The sequence below is a fragment of the Myotis daubentonii genome, chromosome 1 (genome assembly GCF_963259705.1).
Source record: "Myotis daubentonii chromosome 1, mMyoDau2.1, whole genome shotgun sequence".
Taxonomy (NCBI): Eukaryota; Metazoa; Chordata; class Mammalia; order Chiroptera; family Vespertilionidae; genus Myotis; species Myotis daubentonii.
Genome location: NC_081840.1, coordinates 129,359,642 through 129,383,614, shown reverse-complemented (window position 1 = coordinate 129,383,614; position 23,973 = coordinate 129,359,642). Strand labels below are relative to the sequence as shown.

General features: G+C 45.5%; 2 protein-coding genes across 6 annotated transcripts in view; one reads left to right on the top strand and one right to left on the bottom strand.

Moving 5' to 3' along the window:
• Positions 1 to 23,973, top strand: part of MSANTD7 (Myb/SANT DNA binding domain containing 7) — a 501,345-nt gene that overhangs the window by 385,329 nt on the left and 92,043 nt on the right. The window lies entirely within an intron of this gene.
• Positions 10,363 to 23,973, bottom strand: part of FAM171A1 (family with sequence similarity 171 member A1) — a 128,853-nt gene continuing 115,242 nt past the window's right edge. For both annotated transcript variants that reach the window (XM_059659808.1, XM_059659817.1), the window contains 3 exons: positions 17,436 to 17,552; positions 14,229 to 14,343; positions 10,363 to 13,639 (listed from right to left, as the gene is read on the bottom strand). In XM_059659808.1, coding sequence (XP_059515791.1) covers positions 11,938 to 13,639; positions 14,229 to 14,343; positions 17,436 to 17,552 — 1,934 coding nt within the window. In that variant the 3' untranslated portion in view covers positions 10,363 to 11,937. The remainder of the gene's footprint in view (positions 13,640 to 14,228; positions 14,344 to 17,435; positions 17,553 to 23,973) is intronic.

Sequence of the window (23,973 nt, the reverse complement as noted above, 5' to 3'; positions counted from 1 at the left end):
AAGGGACTCAAAGATCCAGATCCTGAACAACTTAGACAATGAGATTTTCTCCTTATGTATTTCTGACTTTCTTTGTTTCCTAACTACCAAGCTTCTATTCTGTGGTGGACTTTCATAGCCCTCCCCTCCCCCGCCCCCTGAGAATCAGTTAGAATGATTAATTTAGATTGTATCTAATGTCTATCCTGGATGGCGCTAGTTATCTCTCTAGTTAAGCTGTTATATCTTTGGCTTATGGCCCTTGTAAATTGGGAGTATTTAGATAAATAGATCTTGCAAGACCAGATAATTAAGGAAGGGGCAGTGACTTGATTATGGGCTAAGAGGAATGTGCATTAGGGATGCTGATGAACTAGGGACAGAGTCAGGCTGCTGGTCTCCTACATTCTTTCACAAATGGAGTTAATTATCGGCTAGCAAGAGTGTGTGTTAGAAGACAGGTTACTGGCACAGATTCAGATTGCTACCCTCCCAAAAAATGTCTTATGTTCCCCATTAATATCTCCGATGCTTCACATGAGGAGCAAGGGGTCCCAGCCACTGTAACTTCATGCTGTAAAAACCAGCATGGACAGACAGTGGCTGAATGACACGGAGGCTGCTGGAGTCCCACGTAGTTCCTCTTAAAAAGGCCAGCACACAAACTTATACAGTCTTGCTCCCTCTGAGCTCCAGCAATGGGAGGCAGCTCTTAGGGAGCCAGACACATACAAGGAGGAACTGGATTGTCTAGCATCAGGGCAGGAACTCAGGTGTGGCTTTCTCCCAGATGAAGGTGCTCTCAGGGATCATTGTTCCTATGCTGGGACCTCCTCCAGTTGCAGAGCTGACTGGCAACCATATCTGAGTTTCCCTCACATTGTTCACTCAGTCCTGGTGATTCCCTGAGATCATGCCCCATCCAACTTGCAGCCCCACCCAAGCTGTTTGCAGCAGTTTTCCCATATGAATGGTCTGCCCTGGCTCAGATTTTGCTAAAATCTCTTAAGCAAGCAGCAGCTGGTCCAGGGAGTCCCAAACCTATCAATAAGAGGTCCAAAACCTGGCACTAGCACCAGCCTGCCTTGCTTCACAGCTTGACCTCACCTGGGAACCTCCAAGCCCAATTCTAAAAAGCAGCCTCTGCAGATCTCTCTGTAGCTCCTGCCAGGTGGCCCCAGGCAGTGACTGACTTTGTACCTCCCAGGAGGTAGACAGCTTCAGATCATACCATATTAAAACTCTACACACCCACAAGTGACACACCCAAGGGGCAGACTCTGTGAGTACCAAAGCCCCACAGAAGCAAGTCTTGCTCCATTTGGGTGTTTCCTGCACAGAAAGTCTTCCACTGTAGTCATAGCTGGTCCTTATAGACAATTGGCGTCAACTTCTCTCAGTTACATCAATAGCAATCAAGGCTCAATTACAACAAGACTGGGCACACAGCCCACACAGGGGTGCATTTAGAGTGCCCAGCTCAGGTGACAAAGAGGCTAAACCACTGGGTCCTACAGGACACCTACTACACAAGGCCATTCTACCAGTTCCAGGAGATATAGCAGCTCTACCTAGTATATAGAACAAATACAGGGAAGCATCCAAAATGCAGAGACAAAGAAACATGTCAATGAAAGAATGGAAGAAATCTCCAGAAAGAGAAATCAATGAAATGGAAGCAAGCAAACTGCTGGATACAGAGTTCAAAACAATGGTTATAAGGTTGTCCACAGATCTTAATGAGAGCTTCAAGTGACTCAAAGAGAGCTTCAAGGGACTTAGTGAGACTTTCAAGGATCTTAGTGAGAATGTCAAAGATATGTAAAAAGACCAGTCAGAAATTAAGCATACATTAAATGAATTAAAGAATAATTTACAGGGATTCAGCAGTAGAGTAGAGGATTCTGAGAATCAAATCAACAATTTGGAATATGAGAAAGCAAAAACAAACAAACAAACAAACAAACAAACAAAAAACCCAAAACACAACACCTAATCAGAAGAGCATAAAAAGCAAAAACATGAAGATAGAAATAGTGTAAGAACCCTCTGAGACAACTTAAGCATATCAACATTTGCATTATGGGGGTGCCAGAAAGAGAAGAGAGAGAGAAAGATATTAAAAACCTATTTGAAGAAATAGTGACAGAAAACTTCTTCTACCTGGCGAAAGAAATAGATTTACAGGTCCAGGAAGCCCAGAGAGTACCAAAGAAGAGGAACCCAAAGAGGCCCACACCAAGGCACATAATAATTAAAATGCGAAGGATTAGACAAAGAGAGAATCTTAAAAGCACCTGAGAAAAGCAGTTAGTACTACAAAAGAGCACCCATATGACTGTCAACTGTCAACTAATTTCTCAACAGAAACTTTGCAGGCCAGAAAGGAGTGGCAAGAAATATTCAAAGTGATGAATAGCAAGAACCTACAACCAAGATTACTTTACCCAGCAAAGCTATCATTCAGAATTGAAGGTCAGATAAAGAGCTTCCCAGACAAGCAAAAGTTAAAGTAGTTCATCACCACCAAACTAGTATTACATGAAATGTTGAAGGGTATTAGAGGAGGAGGAGGAGGAGAAGAAGAAGGCGTTAAAAATATGAATAATAAAGTGGCAACCAATACATATCTATCAACAATTGAATCTAAAAATCAAAATAAATGAACAAGAAATCTAATGAACAAAATAAACTGGTGAATAAAATAGAATCAGAGGCATGAAAGCATAGAACAGACTGACAAATCTTAGAGGGAAGGGGGTGGGGGGCAGGAAGAGATTAAGCAAAGATCTTACCTATGGACACAGACAGTAGGGTGGTGAAAGGGCAGGGTGGAAACAGGGTGGAGGGGAGCAATGCGGGGAGAGGGGGGACATCTGTAATACTCTCAACAAGAAAGATTTTTTTAAAATTAAAGAAGCATGTGTCTATCATTTAACTTTTTATCCAATCCCAGAGGTGCCCCCTGCCCCCACTTTGCTTTCTCCTGCCTCCCTAACCAATCACCAATGGATTTTGTGTAATCCACTTATGTCTCCACTTTTGACTGCAATGTATAAAACAAGCTGAAAAACTACCATTCTCCAGAGCATTATCTCAATCTGCTGAGATTCTGCTTCCTAGCAATTGTCGACAGTTTGGCTCAAATAAACTCACAAAAATTCTTTACAAGTTTGAATGTTTCTTACGTTAACAGAAGCAATTAAATTTCCTCTTTCCTTCTTGATTTTCACTGTCCCTGCACTACAACTTTAGTTGAATAGCTCATATCATTAATTCAGTAAAGAAGTATCTGGAAATAAACATGCCTTTTCCAAACATAAAATTATCCTGAAGGCCCAAATTTTATACTATTTGCCCAATGACAATGTTAAGTTTAAAGAAGAAACGATTGTAGTTCTAGTTCATATTAAAGGACAGCTGATGCTCACATTACTTAAAACTTGGTTGCAGTTTACACTGCCATTCTTGACTATTGATATTCTGTCTCATTCCAGTAATGACTTGAGAGGAGCAAGTTTTGGTTTTACAGGATAATAATCTTTTAAAAAACAATCTTTCTTATGAGCCTAAGTGTTATGTGGCTATGAATCATTTCTGCTGTGTTGTTCCCTTTCTGAAGATGCTGCTCTCCAGCTTTCTTTTACCCTCCAATCCAGAAAAGGCAAACCTCCTCCCTGAGAAATACTTTTCCTCTTCTCTCACACAAGAAAATGAAAACCTGTCTTTCTGGCCTCTTTCAATGTAAAATGTAACTGATCTCCAATGCAATTTGAGCTATTCTCCATTTCCAAGTAGTTCTTTTATATTCGTCATCATTTATGCCCCTTTTGTGTGTCTCCTGATATCAAATGTGAAAATTTCCACTACTTGACATTTGAGCTCACATTAACCTACTTTCCTGCCTTCTCTGGCCCTTAAGGTCTAACATCATAGGACTTAAAAATATCCTACCTTGGGGAGTAGGTATCGAGTTACCTATCTAATGCTTACAGGATCACTTAGGACCTCAGTTACTATCACATTTTCTTGAAGGAATTTATAATTTTGTTTTACTATTTATCAAATCGTTAGCATTCTGGGGAACACAGTTTTAGCTGTCCATATGAAAATACCACTATTTCATATGGATTTCAGAGTGGCAGAGAGCATAGGAAAGTTACTCTGCCTCTAGTTTCCTTGTCTGTGAAATGACAGAATTGACTGATCTCGCAGGTTATGGTGAGGATTAAATGAGCTGATCCATGGGAAATGCATAGAAACTGGCTAGAAACCCATCGAAAGTGCTCACTGCTAGCTGTTATTATCCTGACTGGAAATAATTTCTGTGAGGCAGGGTGCAGTGGGGATAATACCAAACTTCTGGGCTTTTTGTTTAAATCCGGGTCTTTAGCACTGTTTGGGCAAATACACTTAATTTCAGTGTTTTTGGATGCAAAAGTAGAATAACAGCACCTGCTTTAGTATATGACAGAGAAGTTGTGAGACTCAAAATAACATAACACATATGAAAAGTCTGTAAACAAAGCCCTTTGTGGGGTTATTACACTCTGTCTTTTGCAGCTCTGTTCTCTTACCCAATTCTGACACTGTATATGAGCTGTGGGTTTTCCAATACTACCAAGCAATTCTCCAACACCAGCTGGGCCCTATGGTTTAACTCAATTCCAACACTACCTACCTGGAAATAGTATCAGATCTCACAGGTTAAGGGCTAGGTTCCATAAGACTGCCCCCACTTCAGATGCCAATTGCAAGTCCAGGTTGTTACCTGTGCTTCTGACCAACTGGCTATATATCCGAGGCTTTATACCACCTCCTTGGGTTCCATTAATTTGCTAAATGGCTCTCTGAGCTCAGAGGAACACTTTACTTACTACATCACTGGTTTATTATAAAAGGATATAACTCAAAAACAGCCAGATGGAGGAGAAGGGTAGGGCATGGCATAGGGAAAAGGGTGAGGGACCTCCGTACTTGCCCCAGAACACCACTCTCCCCAAACCTCCATGTGTTCATAAACCCAGAAGTTCTCCGAACCCCATCCTTTTGGGTTTTTATGGAGCCTTCATTCATAAATATGATTAAATCATTGGCCAATGGCCACCGATTCAACCTCCATCACCTCTGCTGTCTCATCAGGTCAGAGGAGTGGAATTGGAAGTTCCAACCCTCCAATCTCATGGTTGGCTCCCCTGGCAACCAACCCCATCCTCAGTTGCTTTCCAAAAGTCACCTCATTGACATAAACTCTGGTGTTGCTTAAAGGGCTTTGTTGTGACTATCAGGAGACCTTAATCACGCTCCCTCATTGATGAGGAAAATAAGACATTTTTTGGGGGAGGGTGGCACCCCCAAAGACCCATCAGAATCCGAATCTTTGCAAGTGGAACCTGTCACTGGGAATTTTTTAGAAAACATTAGGCTAGACAATGCTAATGTGCATCTGGGGCTGAGCCCCGAGGTTCTAAAGGTACAAACCTGTCATGGTGATCTTCCTCCAAGAGCAACTCAATAAGCAATGAAGAGGCCACTGCTGTGTTTTACAAACATATTTATCTCTGTGGTTAGTATCAAGTAGATTATGATTACTGGGCTCCTGCCCTAACGTTACAGATTTTGTAAGCAGTGTCCTTATACAGGTTTCTAGACCAGTATAGAAGGCTGCACCTTCCCCGAGCCCCCTGCTTAACGCTCTGCTCTTGGCAAACACCCTGCCTGCACAAAGGAAGAGAAACTGGTAGAAGGCAATAAGCATGGGAAACAGAGATCCTGGTGTTTTGTCTACCATTTTCCAAAAGAGCTGCTGAGGAGCAGCTGGTATAACAAAAGATGATCATTGTTACACTGTGGCAACAGGATTAGGGAACTACAAGACACAAAGAGTGATTAAGAGGCCCTAGCTGGTTTGGCTCAGTGGATAGGGCTTCGGCCTGCACATTGAAGGGTTCCGGGTTCGATTCCGGTCAAGGGCACATGCCCGGTTGCGAGGAGGTCATCTCAACACCTTGGACTTCAATACCCTCCTGTGTGAGATCATCAGGCTCTTTCATGTTCCGGGTTCTCAGGCTCTCGGATTAATGGTTGTGCTGGGATGATTAGCCACTTCCCAGGCACAAGAATACCAGCATGGCAGCACGGGCCACAGTCACTGTGAAGAATAACACAAGGCTTACCAGGGACTTTGGTGTATATATTTATATCCATAGTTTGAAAATACAGGTTGTGTGTGTGTGTGTGTGTGTGTGTGTGTGTGTGTGTGGTGGGTGGGGGGAAGGCTTGCAATTTATACTTCCCCTCAAGAGCCTATTGGAGGTCTCCTGTCCACACCTGCCATGTCCTTCTCCGTCGCCTGCCTTCTCTTACTCCATGAACACGACCACATCGTGCCTCTCCAACAGGCTCCACGATGTTGAAGGCTGTCACAAAGGTCCCAACACGTAACTGCAACTTGCTTTAGTTATGGTGTCAAAATAGCAAACAAGAAGTCATGGAATACAAAATAGCTGAAAAATCCCCACGCATTTCTCTCACTGCACTCATTTTTACCTTCCTGTCCTCCATTTACAGAGGTCTGCAAAGAGAAAAGTCTAAAAAAGATGAACACAGAAAGCACATTGAGTTTACCATACTTGTGGCCTGGTTATTTTTAGCTTTCATGGTCTATTTCCTTTTTGGTTTTGGTCTCATTTTCTTGAATGCTTTGCTTCACTGTTTTGGCATTGACTTAGTTTCTTTATAGTAAGTAAAATCCCCCAAACACAAGGTCTTTATCATCTAAACGATGTTGCCTACCTCCTATCGTAGTTTATGGCACACTCTCCCACAAGTTCTTCCCAATCCTGCAGCCAGACCAGAACCACAACAAGGGAGGTGGTTCTTTTCTCCATGAATGGTGCCCACCTTGCACCCTGAGGTGCACTAATGCCTAGTGAGTAATTTCTCCTAGACTTTTCTGTTTTAATTAGGCATTTCCATGTGTAGCTTCAGAAAATAAGAGACCAGGCTTTGGAGTCAGGCAGACCTTTGCTCAGATGCTGCTACCTTGTTGCTAGTGGTGTGCCGGAGCAGGCTTAGGAGAGATGGCTGGAATGTCAGGAATTGTGCAAGCCAGTTGTTAAAAAAAAGAGGTTATTAAAAATTTAATTTTACAAGCCTATGACCAAATAATTATATTAAAAACAAAGGCAATTATTGCTTAAAACTCACCAGTTCCTAATTATTTACTGTACCTAGTTCTTATCTATGTTGGTTATGTTCTATAAATTGCTATGAATACTGAATTGGAATACAATGCTAAAATCACTGTTCCTAGGGGAAATATAGAGCTAGGAGTTGGCAAGCCTCTGTTCATATTTTCATCAACTGATCAATATATAAACTTATTTCGTGTGTTGATGCTGTAATGCTGAACTCATGGCCAACGGCACTATAACTCATGCCTGAATGAAGCTTATCTAACACATGTATTTTCTCTATAGGTGCATCACAGCCCTCTTTACCTTAGGAGTACTTTGAGCAGTGAAATCACCAACAAAAATGCAGAAAATGCGGCAATAAACAGACTTCAAAAAAGGGACATTTGTTCACAGTGAGAGCTGCAACAAGAAGGCAGAACACTGCTGGTTAACCTCAGCTGGGGAAATGGGCATGGGGCAGCTCACATTTTTCGTTGCTCTGCACACATCCATGAATGACTGTGAAAAAATGGTAATGATTGATCTTGGGGTTACAAATAAATTTTAGCAAGTAGACAGATTCATAAACAATGGGGATCAACTATATATCTGACCTTGCTCTTGAGGTTATTTACCTTGATTGCACCTGGTGGAAATGTAACTGTGTGCTACAGGACTTCTCTTCCCAACTTTTGAGTGTAGTGCTGTCACTCTAGTTGCTTGAATCTGGCCACATGGGAATATTTACACCATGGAAACTGGCAAAGCCACAAATCAATGCTTGATTTGTTGACTGTCTAGACTTAAGAAAGCGATGGAGAAAATGTTAATAATGCAGACTAAACTTAAAACTGTACTATGTCTAGCCCAGCCAACATGGCTCAGTGATTAAGTGTCGACCTATGAACCAGGAGATGATGGTTTGATTCCTGGTCAGGGCATATGCCCCAGTTGTGGGCTTGATCCCCAGTAGGGGGCATGCAGGAGGCAGCCGATCAATGATTCTCTCTCATCATTGATGTTTCTATCTCTCTCCCTCTCTCCTTTCCTCTCTGAAATCAATAAAAATATATTTAAAAAACAAACAAAAATGGCATCACGTCTAGACCCATACCATTGTGATTAGCACAGCAAGTTGAGGAAATAGTCTTCCAGTATTAAAAAACCAAATATTCTTCCAGTATTCAGCAGCCACTACTTGACTCAGCAAAGAAGATATACTATGAGGAATGAACTTGTGACGTTCTGATATGTGTCTTTGTTCTTTCAATTTCATTTTAATCATTCATGTAAAAAATCCGTTAATGTTCATGTCAGAGCTATATCCTTCTGTTAATTGCCACAACAGATGTGACAAGAATCAATGAAAGTATTCTGTGAGAGTACCTGTCAAATGGAATTTACAATTATGTATTTTGCTAGGATTTGTCCTACACGTCCTTTAATCAGAAACATGTATAACTTAAATGCATTTGTTTCCAGAGAGCTGGTTGTTCACACAGCTCCTAGACAAGTGGACTCAATTACTTAACCCCCAAGCCTCAATTTAGTTAGGTGTAAAACAGAGAAATAAAAATATCTTCCTAATGAAGTTTTGAGAATTTAATGCATTATTGTTAGAACAGAATCCATTAATGTTCTCAACATATCGTTTCCAAGTCAGAGACTCAAGAGATGTCAGTCCCAATTCATTACCTGGAGCACAGAAGCAGGTCCAAGTCACCCCTGGGCACACCCATCCTTGTCTTCCCAGCGCTGGCCCCGGACCCGTTTATTCAGATTGAAGTCTCCTTAATTAAAAGGCTGGTGAACACTCACCACTAGGTGGCATAAGCATGATGCCTTTGATGGGTTTGGTCCTTCAGGCAACAGAATTGATTGGCAACACTGACATTTTACCCTAACAGTCTAGAGAGAAGATAAATGTTTACAGTCCGCAGTCACGATGCTCTGTGCAGACAATGAGTCTGGTGACCAGTGCTGACACCCTGAGCAAAAATGTTAACCTGTAAGTGAAGATGAGTTAAGCTCCATCTTTGGCAAACAGTGTCTTCTCACCACTGCTGGCTGCTCCACTTTCTATACTCACGGCAGACCCGGGTATGTCCAGCCTAATGCGAAGTCAGACCCTCCCATTCTGCCCCACCCCCACCCCCCCCCGTGTATCCCCAGTCTTCCTGCCAGACCTCCCATAATATTCTTCTAAAAACTGATGCTTTAAGGTGACTGCCCTGGCAGCAACCTCAGGAAGAGCTCCAAAGGGCTGGGATCTCCCAGCATTCCCCCAGTCACCTACGTCTGACTCTGGGTATTTTTGCTTTAATGTGTTTTTTAAATGGATTTTTTAGTGTGTGTATCTGTGTGTGTGTTTGGTTAATCCTCACCTGAGGATATTTTTCCATTGATTTTAAAGAGAGTGGAAGGGAAGGGGGAGAGACAGAGAGAGAGAGAAGCATCAATGTGACAGACACGGATCAAGCCCACAACTGAGGTACGTGCTCCTGACCGGAATCGAAACCTGGATCCTTTGGCCCATGGGCTGATGCTCTATCCACTGAGCTACATCAGCCAGGGCGACAGGGGTATTTTTACTTTTAGAGAGAGAGAGGGAAGGAGAGGGAGAGAGAAACATGGATATGAGAGTGACATCAAGCAGTTGCCTCCAGCAAGCACCCCCAACCAGGGATCGAACCCCAAACCTGGGTAATACTCTGACTGGGAATCAAACTAGCAACCTTTTGGTGTACGATGCATGGGACAACGCACAATCACTGGACCACACTGGCCAGGGCACCCTAGGAATTCTTGGGAGAGGCCACTTACCTTTTCTCTGGAGGATAGTTGACAAAGGGCTTCTCCCTGGAGTCTCAGTGGGAGTCTGCAAGGACTCACCTGCCACCTATCGGTGAGAATGTTCACTCCCAAAGTTGTGCTCACTTGTTACACCACAGACTTCCACTTAGCTGCCTTCACTGTGGGGAATCTCTCAACAGGCTTCCCTCTTAAAAGCAAAATACTAAACTTTACTCTTTAGAATTAAAATAATGAAAATCAGCCTGATTAGTTTTCTGCCTGCCTGAAATTCACCAATAAAGATTTTGTAAGGAAGCTATTCCTATAAACACAGCTTATTTTACTTCCGCCAATCTCTTCTATGTTCCAGTGTTTCCATTAATGATTCCGAGGAACAGTCTTACACATCTGGGATGGCTCTGGTCATTTTAATAAGGTCTTTTGGAAGCTGTTACAAAGTGAAGTGAATCAATATTGAACATAAAACCTCAGTTTCTTGGAAAGTGCAGACCTCTCTCCCTATATGAAACACCACACAATGTTACTTTGTATTCTTGGAGGAAACTAAACGCAAAGGTAGATTTTAAGGACTTTATAACTACAGTCTAAATTCATGGTGGTCTTTAAATATAAGTCCAACCAACTGGCATTTAGACTGCCAAGAAATGAACAGCAATTTCTTCATAACAACTTGGAGACAAATCATGGCTCAGAATGAATGAAAATGACTATAAGAGAGGTTTTTTTTTTTTTCCCTTCAAAGTTTATTTTGAATTTTCATTTTTGGATAACCAAGCAGCTCTTTAAGGAGAATGCACAGAAGAGTCATTCTGGCACTTTTGGATAGAACATAAGTTTTTTTTTTTTTTTTAATAGTCACATTCAGATCACTTGCTCAGTCCATACTGATGTTGGGAGAGCAAGATCAGCCCAAAGAATTCCAGCGCTAATACGTAACCATATATACAAACAGCCAATAAAACCATAATGGTGGCCGGTGGCCAAAGGGATGGAGTGGCGGGTGGGGGTGGGGGGGAGTCTTTAGGGTGTCCTCTAGTTTATCTTAGCTAAACAGAATCCACGTCACACAGGAGAACTGGAGAGTACACTGCGCGGAAATCGGAATTCTGTGCACAACGGGCACTTGGCAGCATGCAGTTCAAAGAAAAGGGGCATCGTTTAATAACTTTATAAAATCCAGGCAGTTCCATTACAGGAGTTAAGAAAAACAAAGAGGATAAGTGAGGGACTGTCTGTTGTTACTGTAAAAAAGGCACTTGGAGTTAATGGGACCAGAATTGAAGGATTCTCAGCTGATAAAAAATTTCAGTACGGTTTCATTAAAAGGCTTGGCTGTTAAGGGATGACAGGAGTTCCTGAATGGAGACATGGAAATAAACCACCAAGAACCAGAACAGATCAAAATGAAGAAATAAAATCTTGACAACCAAACTGGGCTTATAAAAAAAGCAAACCCGAAACAAAACCTACGCAAAGCAAAAACCTAGGCAAAGTAAGAGCATGAAGCAGCAATGCATAGCTTTCCTCCGAGGTCATGAATTCCTCGAGACACTAAGTGCCAAGCTAATTTCTCAATCATAACTTCACAGGAGCATTATCGTGATAAAACTGACTCAGGCGATGCAAAAAAGAGCTTCATCTGTTCCCGGGATCTGAGGGAGAACTGAGGTTATCGTCAGAACCAGCAACATCACTGTGGTTTCTCAGCGTCCTCGGGGGACACGGCAAGCATGTGGAAGGACACTCAGACTCGACGTTCGGCCACCTCCCTGGCGGTGAGGCATCCCTCACCGCCCTCCTTTCTTCTGAGCCATCACTGTAATTCCTTTCGAACATTTACACAACCGGAAATGGAAATGTCCACAGGCCATGGTTGCCGTCGTTCAACTTCCTCCACAAACGTGTAAGCGCTTCCATCAGTAAGAATTTTTGGCAATTCTGTTAGGTTGGGTGACTCTGCAGTCGCTCATTTAATGTTAAACGCCATCAGGGGTCTCTCTTCCCGCTTCTGCCAAGGGCTCTTCTTGTCCTCTCCTTGGTCATCCTCGTCGTCTTCTTCGTCATCCTCGTGAGCAGACCCTCTCTGGTCGGGGCTGGCCAGGGGCTCGGGGGGGACGTCCGCAGTCCGTTTGGTTGTCTCCTCCTGCAGGCTGGGCAGCTGGCCGCCGCTTCTCCGGCTGGAGCCGTCCAGCAAGCACCGCAGGGCACTGTCGTCGGGGGTGCAGACGGTGGTGCCACACTCGCTGCCGCTTTGGTCCATGTCATCCAGGTACACGAGCTGCGTGTAGGCGGTGCTGTCCGCCGCCCTGGGCTCCTTCTGAGGGTGCTCCTGGACAGGTGGGTGGTTCTGCGGCAGAGACAAAGGGTCTCCTCTTCCCTTCCGGGCAGATTTTGGCTCATTCATATCCACGCCCGAGTCCAGACTGGCATCGTTACTTCCGTTCCTCCCTGCTCTTTGGAGATCGATGTAAGAGTGTCTAACGTGTGCATTGGACCTGCCATCCAGGGAGACGAACCAGGCCCGGGGGTGCGGGAGCGGCTTCCCGCCGCCAAGTTCCATCAGAGCCTTTTCGGTCAGGAGCTGGACCTCGCTGTTCATCTGGGCCAAGGCCGCGTCGTTCAGGGATGCTGGGATGGACAGAGACTCCGACATGGACGCATTCTGCGGGCTCCACTCCCGGCTGCCTGCGTCCTGCAAGTGCTGCTGGGAGATGGCCTGGCACGACAAGGGCTGGGCCTGGATCTGAGAGGAGGGGTGCGGGAAGATCCCCGCATGGGGGCTGGAGAGCTCGGCCTGCAGTCTTTCGATCTCAAGCTGCTGGTCCGCTGGAACGACCAGCGGCTGGCCCACGTAGGAGTGGTCCCCGGGCAGTTTCATATAGTGAGCGGGGATGACCAAGGCAGGCAGCACTTTCCTGTAAACGCTGTCATTGACCTGGTCCACGGAGCTGCAGCAGATCAACTGGCCGGGCCGCGAGAAAGACGTGGGTCTTTCCAGGTGGTCTACGGATCGTGACATCATACATTCAGTCGGTCTGCGGTCAAGCAGCTGCTCTTTTTCGGGAGAGGAAGGCGCGGGGTACATGTGTTCCTGAATGGTGAGCTTACTTCCCGTGGAAATATGGTTGATGGAGGCCTGACTGTCTCGGTCTTGCTTCTCAAATAACGGCTGTGACAGCATGGCATTGTAACTCCTCCTGTAGTCACTGCGGCCAGGGGACTCGTAGCCGTCTCTCTCCACAGACTTCCTGGACTTTAAGGGGAAAATCTCCACGGACTTATGGTAGTCCTTTCCCAACGTCCCGCTCGGTGTTAGGTTATCAAAGGAGATTTGGCTTTTATCCTCTTCCTTATGAGACAGGAGTTCCTCCCGAGAGCTGAATTCTTGGGAGGTGCTGTAGGACAGCTTCAGCATGGGGGTGTGCAGGTCCACGTCTCCGCTGGAAGACATCATTTCTAAACGGACCCCACTCATCAGCTCCTTGGTGCCCGGGGCATCCGGGCGGCTGTGGCTGGTGACAGAGAGTGGGCCTGGGAATTCCGACTCCCGACGGGCGAACAGCAGGTTGATGTGAGACATGGAGGTGGACTGATCTCTTTTGGAATTCTCCAGGGCCGCAGGGAGCTGCAGTTTCCTATGGTGCTGACGAGGTTTCAAGCACTTCCGCCTGTGATCAAGAGACAACAATCCGAACCCAAAGATTAAAGATTCTTGTCATGGTTGCGTTTCAAGTAAAATCCTAACTCGAAATTTCCACAGAAAGAAACAAGCCAGAAGCCTGCTCACCCCACACACACCCTCAGCCTTATTTTGAGCAGCATAATCCACGCATTTCACCCGCAGGCTTTCATTAGTACATCTGAGTCATTCATTCAAAAGCCGTTACCCCAAGAATTGACAGTCAGCATTCTCGCAAACAGAACAGATGAGGCATCGCAATAAAAATAGTTCTGCTTTGTCCTTGAGAATATCACCCCTTAATCAGCGTTTAGGTATATTCTAAGCCAATCATAGGACAACTGTCAAACTGTTTTCTATAACTGCCCTTTTAAGCAATGTTATATATTATACGAAGTGTGCCTCTTATGTCCTTCATTCATTTGCAAGTCAGATGACACATATTCAATGTGTCGGTATTTTTCCTACCTATAAAAAAAGAGACCTCGATTCAGAAGAAGAAAAAAGACCTCCATATCAATGCTTGCACAAGCCATTCCAAATGAAAAAAAGATATTGCCAAAACGGTAAAACATTACCTGCAATAATATAAAAGGAGACACAGCAAAACCAAAAGTATGAAGGCCATTCCTCCTAAAATGGCCAAAAGAAACACCGTGTGATACGTGGTAATGTCCTGTGTGACAACGGGACCTAGAAGGTCAGAAAAGGACACTTTAGATTTGTGGAAACCTTTAAATACACAGAGGAATAAAGATCACAAATGTCATGTGTTTTTTGATTTTGTTAATCCTCACCCGAGGATATTTTTCCAATGATTTTTAGAGAGAGTGGAAGGAAGGGGGAGAAACAGAAAGAGAGAAACATCGATGTGAGAGAGACACATCTATTGGTTGCCTTCTGCACACACCCCAACAGGGGTCGGGGGTCGAGTCTACAACCCAGGTACATGCCCTTGACTGGAATCGAACCTGGGACCCTTCAATCTGAGGGCTGATGCTCTATCCACTGAGCCAAACCGGCTAGAGCAAAGGTCATGTTTTTGTTACTCTTACTGGCAGGGCAGATGCAAACACCCTTCAGCTGATACCATGATGTCATCAATGAGGAGGGATGACCAGCCAGCCCCATTGCTGAAGCAGCTGTGGCCAGCAGCTCTGAATACGCAAATACTACATGCAGTGTGTCAGGGTCCCTCCTTAGCTGAGAGCCACATGCGTTCAGCATTCTAAACACATGATTTTTAATAAAAGCAAATGGATGCATGATAATACAATGAGCGGGACTCTTACGCTCAGAGAGATGTCCTGAATATCAGGAGATTTTATACTGCAGGAGAAAAAAAAATCACAATATTTTATTCTCACTTTCAGTGGGCAGTTATTGTGGCTGTGTGAAGAGCCCTTTGCCTAAATAAATTAGTTGAGATGCATGAAGGAAATGTACTATGACTTAAAAAACATTCATATAGGGGGTGGGGAGGGCAATGGGGGGATAAGGACACATATGTAATACCTTAATCAATAAAGAAAGAAAAAAACCCCATCCATATAGGGTGTCAAGTGTTTCTAAAATGCCTTCTATTCTTTAAAAATTAAATGTTCCTCTACAATAACTTTTCAAAATGATTTAACCTGACGTGGCCACAGTCCTCTCCAGAACTCATGGACCAGGTCATCAGAGGTAAACAGACTTTCGTTTACATTGTAAAGAATCTCAGGAAGTACTTTAACTTAGACTCTTCATGCTCAGCATCTATAAGAATGTATCTTAACGTCACTGACAACAGGTGGTCAGCAACAACAAAAACCTCCCCAAATTACGATCTTTATCCAGGTATCCTGGCAGTGCACCAAAGGAGGGAAGGAAGAAATGTGGTTTTATATTGTTTCACCCATTTACTTATTAACTTTTTATATTCTAAGAGGTCGATTTATTAAAAAACCTTTTGAAGGAGAAAAATCTCTTAAGAGCTTGATAAGCCCAAGGAGTTTTAGAAGCTTTTGAAAATAGTGACATTACTTACATTCAAAAGACAACATTATTCACTTCAATGGGGGTGGAGTTAATATTTACAAAACTTGGAAAAATATCTGACAACCATATCCTGCCTTAATCATTCAGAGAAACAGTTTTGTTTTACACAAAGCCTCCTCGGGGACCGCGGGCACAGGCAGTGCCTTGGCCGGCGTCACCAACATGTTGGGTGTACATAAAAGTCATTTCCAAGTAACCGAAGTTCAATTCCTTTAAGTACTTAAAATGTTATTATTTTAACTTCTGCCAATGTAAACTTTTATAAAATTCACAAGCATACTTCATTTCCTTCTTAACCAGCGAACTAAAGAGGAAAACCCTAATTATTTTCTTGTTGGTTTGGGGCTCAGGAAGACACAGCATCGCAGTAATTTGTTTTAATAACAGCGATGGCTGTGAGGTTACCAACACATGTTTCTACATTAAATGCCACCAGGGACTGTGCTATGTATGCTCTTTATAGCTGTTTTTCCTCTTCCTTTACTGCTGGGAAGCCTCAGAGGACCTACACCCAGCAGTTCTTTCTCCCCTCTTTACAGAAGTATCTAATTAATCTGTTCATGATGGGCAAACTGATAGCCAAGGTTGTTTGAAACAGGTCTAAAATGAAAGTCAACTTTAACGCCTGGGATTTGCGGCCTCTGCATTGGTACGTAGGGAATTTCCTTCCTTACTCTTCATCATCTCCTAGATATTTCAGATTTGGAGACTGGTTCATGCTTATATTGCTACAAGAGCAGTATCATAAAGGGAAGCACATACTCTGCAAACACAGATGTGAAGCGTGCACATATTCTGAGGATGGAAATAAAAAGCAAACGGTGACAGACTTTTCAATACCCATCTTGGAATGGCCCCAATAAATTAGTTACTTTGGGAGTCTCAGTGTTCCTTCCAGTGATAATTACACTGCCGAAACGCCGTGGACTCCCATTTTGGAACTGCCTTCATGGCTACTTTACAAGAGACACTCTTCAATCATAGCGCCTTCTGACCTAGGCTGTCACCTACTGTACTCACCAGATGGGGACGCGCACGGCTTTCAGCTGTACCTCTGAGCACCAAGATCTGCCGCTAGGACGTCTCACTAATGGAGGCAGTCCACGCAACACATTCAAAAGGCGCTTTGTGCATCATTGGAAATAATTTTCCTAAGGTGACTATTTTGAAAAACAAGTCTGGAATACTCACTGGGATAAATTGGGGCACACAGGTTAAAAAAATAAACTTTTAGTCACACTTTAAAAAAATGTAAGTTCATTCACATTTCCTAAATGGAAATGAATATTCTTCTGGGTACAAAGCCACTGGGTGGCTTTGAAAACCTTTTGGAAATGCCATATTGAGCTTTCTTCCCCAAGACGTCACTCGTGATAACTATCTGTGAGTCCCTCTGTTGAATGCCTTTCCCTACATGTTCTCGCACACCGGCCACAGCTGTTTCAGGAATTAGGGAGGAGGTCTGAGCTGCCGCTGCGGGCTTTAGATTAAGAATTTCCTATGGCAGCTGTCTAAGAGAAACAGAGACACGAGACAAGATGATTTTCCATGCATGATTCTTATCCTAGATGGGAGCGTTCCAACCAGAACTCCCCATCCCATGAAGTACCTTCATATCATCATTTGATTTTTCAGACTCTCAACCATTTTAAAGATGTGATGTCCCCGTTGAAGTTATTTTCAAAGTGTACTCAACCTGACCCCTCAGGGCATCATTCCCCATGCCTGCGGTGCTGCCTCCGAGTTACCTGGGTTGGGGGGAGACATGGCTGCCACCCAGTACCCCAGCTGAGGGGCAATGTACGTCCACGTCAGCTGGCTGCCTTCCTGGTGCACGAGGCCGAGGCCACTCTTCAGCCACGTTCCTGTGGGTGCAGAAAACAACTTCAGCTCTAGGCACGCTAGACTCCTATTCAAGGCTCCGGCATACGGTACAAGTCACCTTACATGTCACGTTTATAAACATTAGGGAGCCAAAAGGGCAGCGAGGGGCTGCACACAGCGTTCCTGGAGATGCTTTTCAACTCGCTTCACTTTAGTGTTTCTTTGCCTTCCTTATTAAATTCCCTCCAGCCACTTCACCAAACAGCCCTGCTTCCAAACACAGGTGATTTTAGCGGAAGCCGTTGGAGTTTAGAAATAGAATGAAAGCAGCGCGATGGGGTTGGCAGGAGTGGGAAGTGGGGGAAATCCAGCGCGGCTACACTGTATCCTCAAACAAGTGAGTGAATTTCCTACCTGGAGTCACAGGCTGGCTCCATCAGAATTATCCTGGGAAGTTTTTTGTTTTGCTTTTTAATATATAGATTCCTTGGTCCCATCTTTGCAAATACTGCCCCAGAAAGCCCGACGTGGGTATTTCTAAAAAGTTCCAGTTGGCCCTGATGCCGGGAAACACGGGGTAAGTCCAGGTCTGTGTTCTGTCTTTCAGCTATTACTCTGACCAGTATTTAACATTAACGAGCTCCTACTATGTACTGGCTGGTCATAGATGTGCTCTATATACAGTCATCCCTCAGTATACGCAGGGGATTGGTTCTAGGACCCCCACAGGCACCAAAATCCGAGGATGCACAAGTCTCTTATGTAAAATGTCATAGAACAATGCATATGGTTGGCCCTTTGCATCTGCAGACTCCCAACCGTGAAATGAAAATACGTATACTGTTTTCTACCTGTGGCTGGTTGAATCCACGGACACAAAACCCATGGAGACGAAGGGCTGACAGTACATTATCTATAATTCTCACAACAACCCTACAAAGTTGGACTTATTTTCCTTTTTGAATGAGGACCCTGAAGACAGGTGAGCTACATAAGGCTTCGAGGACTCCCAGGGTGGGGAGCAGAGCAGGGGCACCTAGGTCGGTCTGTCCATCCAAGGCCAGTGCTCTTTCTCCCGCTCTCCCGTGCTGCCATCTCCCGTAAACCTTCCCAGAATTTGATGACTTTTTCAGTTTGTAGGGTTTCTAGCAGCAGACTCACTGCCCAAGGTCATCTGGCTGTCACCTGTCTCACCTGCAGAGAGCCTTACTTTGAGGACCATGATGGAAGCTAGCAGCAGGGGCAAGGGAGTGTGCTGGCCAGGCCCCCACGGCACGTGAACACTCACCCCACCCATTAGCAAAGACGACGTCACTTACGCAGGGCTTCTGCTTTGCTTCATTGCCCAGTGCTCCTGCCCAGCTCAGCTCACTCCTGCCATCAGCCACCACCTCAAATGGCCACGTGCATAGCCCTGTCCACTCCAGAACTACAGGCACCAACTGTGCTCCAAATATTCTACCCTCCGGGCTCCAAATCCTTGCCTTGTCTGTGTACATATATCACTGAGGTGGCAATCGGGGATGTTTTCTTCCCCTTGAAGAAAGAAACAATAGTTGGGGCTGCTTCTAGGGCTTATCAGTTGCCATAGCAACATTCAAATGCAGCAGGCGGAAAGGTGCCTTGGTAATGCCTCCCAGCTAGCACACCTCCTCTGCTGACTGCAGATGAACAAAGAAGGCTGGAGAGGCCAGGCGTCAAGCATCAGCAAGCGCCTACAGCCTGCACCATCTGACCCGCCCATGCAACAGGCTGAATCATGGCTCCAGACAGTTTCAATTCAAGTTATAGAAAATACAAGCTGGGAGGTTTCTAAAATGAGTATGAGGACGAGGATGCCTAATTCCAATGCTTTCGCTAAACAACATCAACCAAGAGATGATTATGCCACACACAGCATCACTTCTCAGGGCTACTACGGAAACAGAGAGAACATTTGACACAGAAAGCAAAAGGGTTTCTATGTTTGGTACAAACGTTTCCCTGAAGGTAGGTAAGAGATGGCTTGCAACTGCTTCCAGTTTTCTCCCTGCCCTCCAGGGCCCCATACTGTTTAGCTCATGGCACATACCACACCCCTCTCCCACACGCTCTCCCACAATAGCAAGCCTGCCAGGATCTCCGCATCAGCCAGGAAGTGGCTGCACATTCTTTGGTTTACAGTTTTCCTCAGATTAGAGTCTTGAGTCACTGCTTTTCGAATGGAGCGGATGCTGGGATAGGCTAAAGGGCCCAGAGGGAAAGAGCTGGAAGATCAGAGTCCTAACTCCGGTTCGCTCAAGGGCAAACCACCTAACTGGAACGCTACATTCCCTCTGCCTTCTAAACACAATGCAGAAAGTGGGAACACTTAAAAACACCTCCCAGTTACACTGGGGGCAAGCCAAGCGGGTGGACGCCCACACTCTACCCAGCTAACATGTCCCCACATGCAGCCTGGAGGGCCTCTGTCCAGTGGTGGTGATGCTGGTGGGAGCCAGAAAGGCCAGTGACTGAGGACACACAGCTGCTTTGGGAGCGCAGGGAGGGAAGAATGCCACCTGGTGTGGGCAGAGAAGGCTTCTAGTTGAGCTTTGCTGAAGGTGCAGGACTGTCAGTTGGGGGATGAGGAAGGTGTGGAGCAGAGAGAAAGAGGAGGGTGTTGCATGCAATAGGGGTTGCAAGATGGAGGCGCAGGGTGGGTGGGAGGGAGGAGGCTGTCGGGCAGGGGCTGGAAAGGAGGTTAGTGCCTGCCTGCCAGTGGCTGGGCAGGGTTTCCAATGACATCAGCAACAGGAGGCCACTGGGACCTGTAAGTGGAGGCCCAGCTGGTCACAGCTTTTCCCCCCGCCCCTAAATCCCCTTAGTTCTTCCAGGTCCCTCCTCATCATGCCAAGTCTGTGACTTGGCAAACAACCGCTGTTTCAACCTCACAGTCTCTCTCCCAAAAATCTGCCTATCTTTCAAGACTCAAGTCTTGCCATGAGTTTTCCCGAGTTCCTCCAGCACTCAAGAACTCCAGCATCTGGGCACTCCCAGGGCACGTGTCCCAGCACCACTGATTTTCCAGAAACATGTCACCTGCTGTCCACTCTGCAGGAGTGGGCGGGCCTTCTCCTCAGCACACAGACATGCCCCTGGTGTAGGAGCTTAACAGTGAGTGAAAGCCAGCCCTGCAAGCTCAAAGTAACACCAGGCGACCTTCTGAGAAAAGCTGGGGGTGGCCAGCAGGAAAGATCTCCTGACGAAACTGAGGTTCAGATGGAGACTCCGCCCTTTCCAACGAAAGGGAACAGAGTCAGCTGAGAAGAAGGCATTCCTCTGGACCCACGTTTTCTGTAAAATGTACCCATATCCAGGAAATAGAGGGTAACGCTGTCTTGGGATTCAACGATCATGCTTTACTGGCAAAAGCCATTTCCAAGCGTTCTGTTTGTAGGAAGAGATAAGCTACAGGGAAACCAGTGAATGAATTGCGTACCCGAAACACGCTTTTGCTGACGCTGCAGGAAGAGGGCGCTTTCCCCGCATCAGAGGAGCTCCCTGTACTCAAGCTGGGGACTCCTGCCGGAACCTTCCCTGCTGCTGCGGACAGCAGGGCACAGGCCTCTGCACAGCCTGTTTGGTTCGATGACATTATGCGACTGCTGGACCTTTGGCCAGGGTGCTAAGTGGGGACCCTCTCATCCCCGTGGGGGCCCCAGGCACAGTTCAGAGCAGGAGAGGGACCAAAGAAAGCTCCAGCTGCGAGGCCTCTGCTGTTCTGTTTGCCCGCCCCGTCGGCTGGATGGGGCGGCCACGGATGCTCCTTGGCCAGGACAACTGCCCAAGGGCTGTGCTGAGCGAGTGGCTCCTCTGCGGTCCAGACACAGCAGCCCAGCAGCTGCTTCCTCCGTTCACTTCGCTCTTGTGCTTCTCCTTCCCCTGTCCGAGCTAGTCCCTCACAGCTCCTTCCCACCACTGCCTTCTGGGGGCTCGCTACTGGCTCACTCAGGGTCCCCTTCCTGGGCACAAGCTGAGTGTCCAGGCGGGTCACCTGGTGAAGATGTGCAGGCGGGACCCTGTGCCTCCTCATGCTCTGACCCACAGGCCCGGCCTGGCTGCCACCTGCTTCATGCACAGCTGCTTCTGCAGAGCGGGGGTGGCCGACTGTTAAGTGGGTTGGGAGCAGGCTGGTGGCCACAAGTGCCTCTCTGCTCTGTGCAAGGCTGTTGGCATGTCTGTTGCTGGGACTGCATGTGTGAAGGTTATATAGCAATCTCTTGGCATCATCAAGGAATGAAACTCTGCAATACTGAAAGTTCTAGAATGGTGGCTTTCAAATAGTTTAAAAAGCATCTGAACTTTCTAATGCTGCTGCATTTTAGTGTGTCCTTAAGCAGAATCCCCTCCCCCCCAAATATATTTTTACTGATTTCAGAGAGGAAGAGGGAGAGAGATGGAAACATCAATGATGAGAATCATTGATTGGCTGCCTCCTGCACGCCCCCTATTGGGGATCGAGCCTGCAACCCAGGCATGTGCCCTTGACCGGCATGGAACTGGGGACCCTTCAGTCTGCAGACCGACGCTCTATCCACTGAGCCAAACTGGCTAGGGCTCCAGAAATTTATATAAAACAGACCAAAGATAAGCTTCTCTGCATGAAGGTGAAGACATCTCCTGAGCATGGTTTGAGAGTTATTCTTCTGTACAGTTTGGGTCTTATTTGCCAAAATTTGAAAAAGCAGTTTTATATAATTCCAGAAAGCATCATTCACTCCTCCTGCCTTATAGGATAGAATATAATTTTGATTTTTCATGATAACTCAGGGTCATGATTATGATGAAATACAATGCTAGGCCCTAAAATATTGCTGTCCTCAGGTCCCTACTGAGGAACATAGACTTGTTTGCTCCTACACCTAATACCCCTGTCCATTCCCATGTTTGTTTCCCTTCCCTCCCTCCCCCCCTCCCCCCTCCCCCCCTCCCTCCCTCCCTCCTTCCTTCTTCCCTTTCTTCTTCCCTCCCCTCTCTGTGCTGTCATCAGTATGTCTATTATCAGCTCTGCTCCCTTACCACCCACACCCAGAGTCCCACCCAGAGCAGTTTGCTACTGGGAACTAGCAGTAAACCACCTCATTAAACCACCTCTAGAAGAATGTCCGCAGGCAGTGTGTGGGGAGGACTGGGGAACAAAACCAGATATGGAAAAGTGGTATTCTGAATCCAAGTTTGGTGTTTTTCCTCAATACCACACCCACTGATCAGTGCTGTACAAATTATCATTCTCTAGAGTGAAATCTAACACAACAGAAAGATTTAGAGATATTTTCGAGAATAAATACTTGGTTGAAAAACTGTCCGCATCTTTTGAAATTGAGTTATGTATTTGGCAAAGATCATTGTGTGTAAAACACCATGAGTTCTTAACTTGGAATCTACATTGAACTACAATGATTACTGCACACAGTAATTGACCGGCAGAAAATATGCAGCTTATGCTGGTCTATAAGACCTGAGGGGCCACCTCCAGCGGTGCTGCTATCTTGCTTGGTTCTCAAGCAGTAATGAAATCAGCTTTTATTTGCAAAACATAAAGAAAAGTGAATTCAAAATGGCCATCAAAAGGGAAAAGAACTCTAAAATATGAAAAATGGTCCAAAATACAATGTCTGATTTGAATACCACCGATAGGGCTTAGATCTCCTGGCTTCCCTTGCCTGGAAGCCCTGCTAGCATAAAGCCAGGCTATCTCATCTCACCGCTTGGTAACAAGCAGAGATACCTGATATTAGGTGCATGACTAACTTTGAAAAGGAAACTGTAAGTGCAGATCCACACTTTACCAGGTCACAAATGGAAGTCGGCACCTTGCACAATAGCCAATGCACAGGGACCAAGTTACTACTTACATTGAGACTTGTTACCATGTCAGACCTCAGAACACTTGGAAGGTAAAAAAAAATAGTCCAGCGCAAAACTAGCCACATGGCTGACGTCCCCAACATAAGATAATCCTGCATGTGAATTCCAGCTTTGCCATCTTCTGGCTGTGTGAACGGAGGAGTTGCCCAGGATGGCACAGCAGAGGAACTGAAGGTCCTGGGTGATGCCATGAGGGAAGGGAGCAGTCCTGGCACCTTTGGCTTCACATCTCTTTTGCCAGGCAGAAAATGAACATGCTCATGGTCTAAGCGTTGCAGCTGGGTGTTCTACTTCCTGCAGCTAACATACTCCAACTGATATGCTTTTTTTGAAAGAGGCTGCAGTGAGTTCTACTAGATCTGTAAGCTGGGACACACGGAGAAATTCCACACCCACTCAGAAAACCCATCTCAAAGAAGTTACATGGATCAAAAGGTGAATATTCACACTGTGAAATATAGCGATTTTTTACTTTTTCATATAAATATCACTGCGAACTATTTGGCAACATTTATGGAGAGAGGTGAGACATACATGCGTGACACAGCATGAACTCGGACAGTAGAACCTATG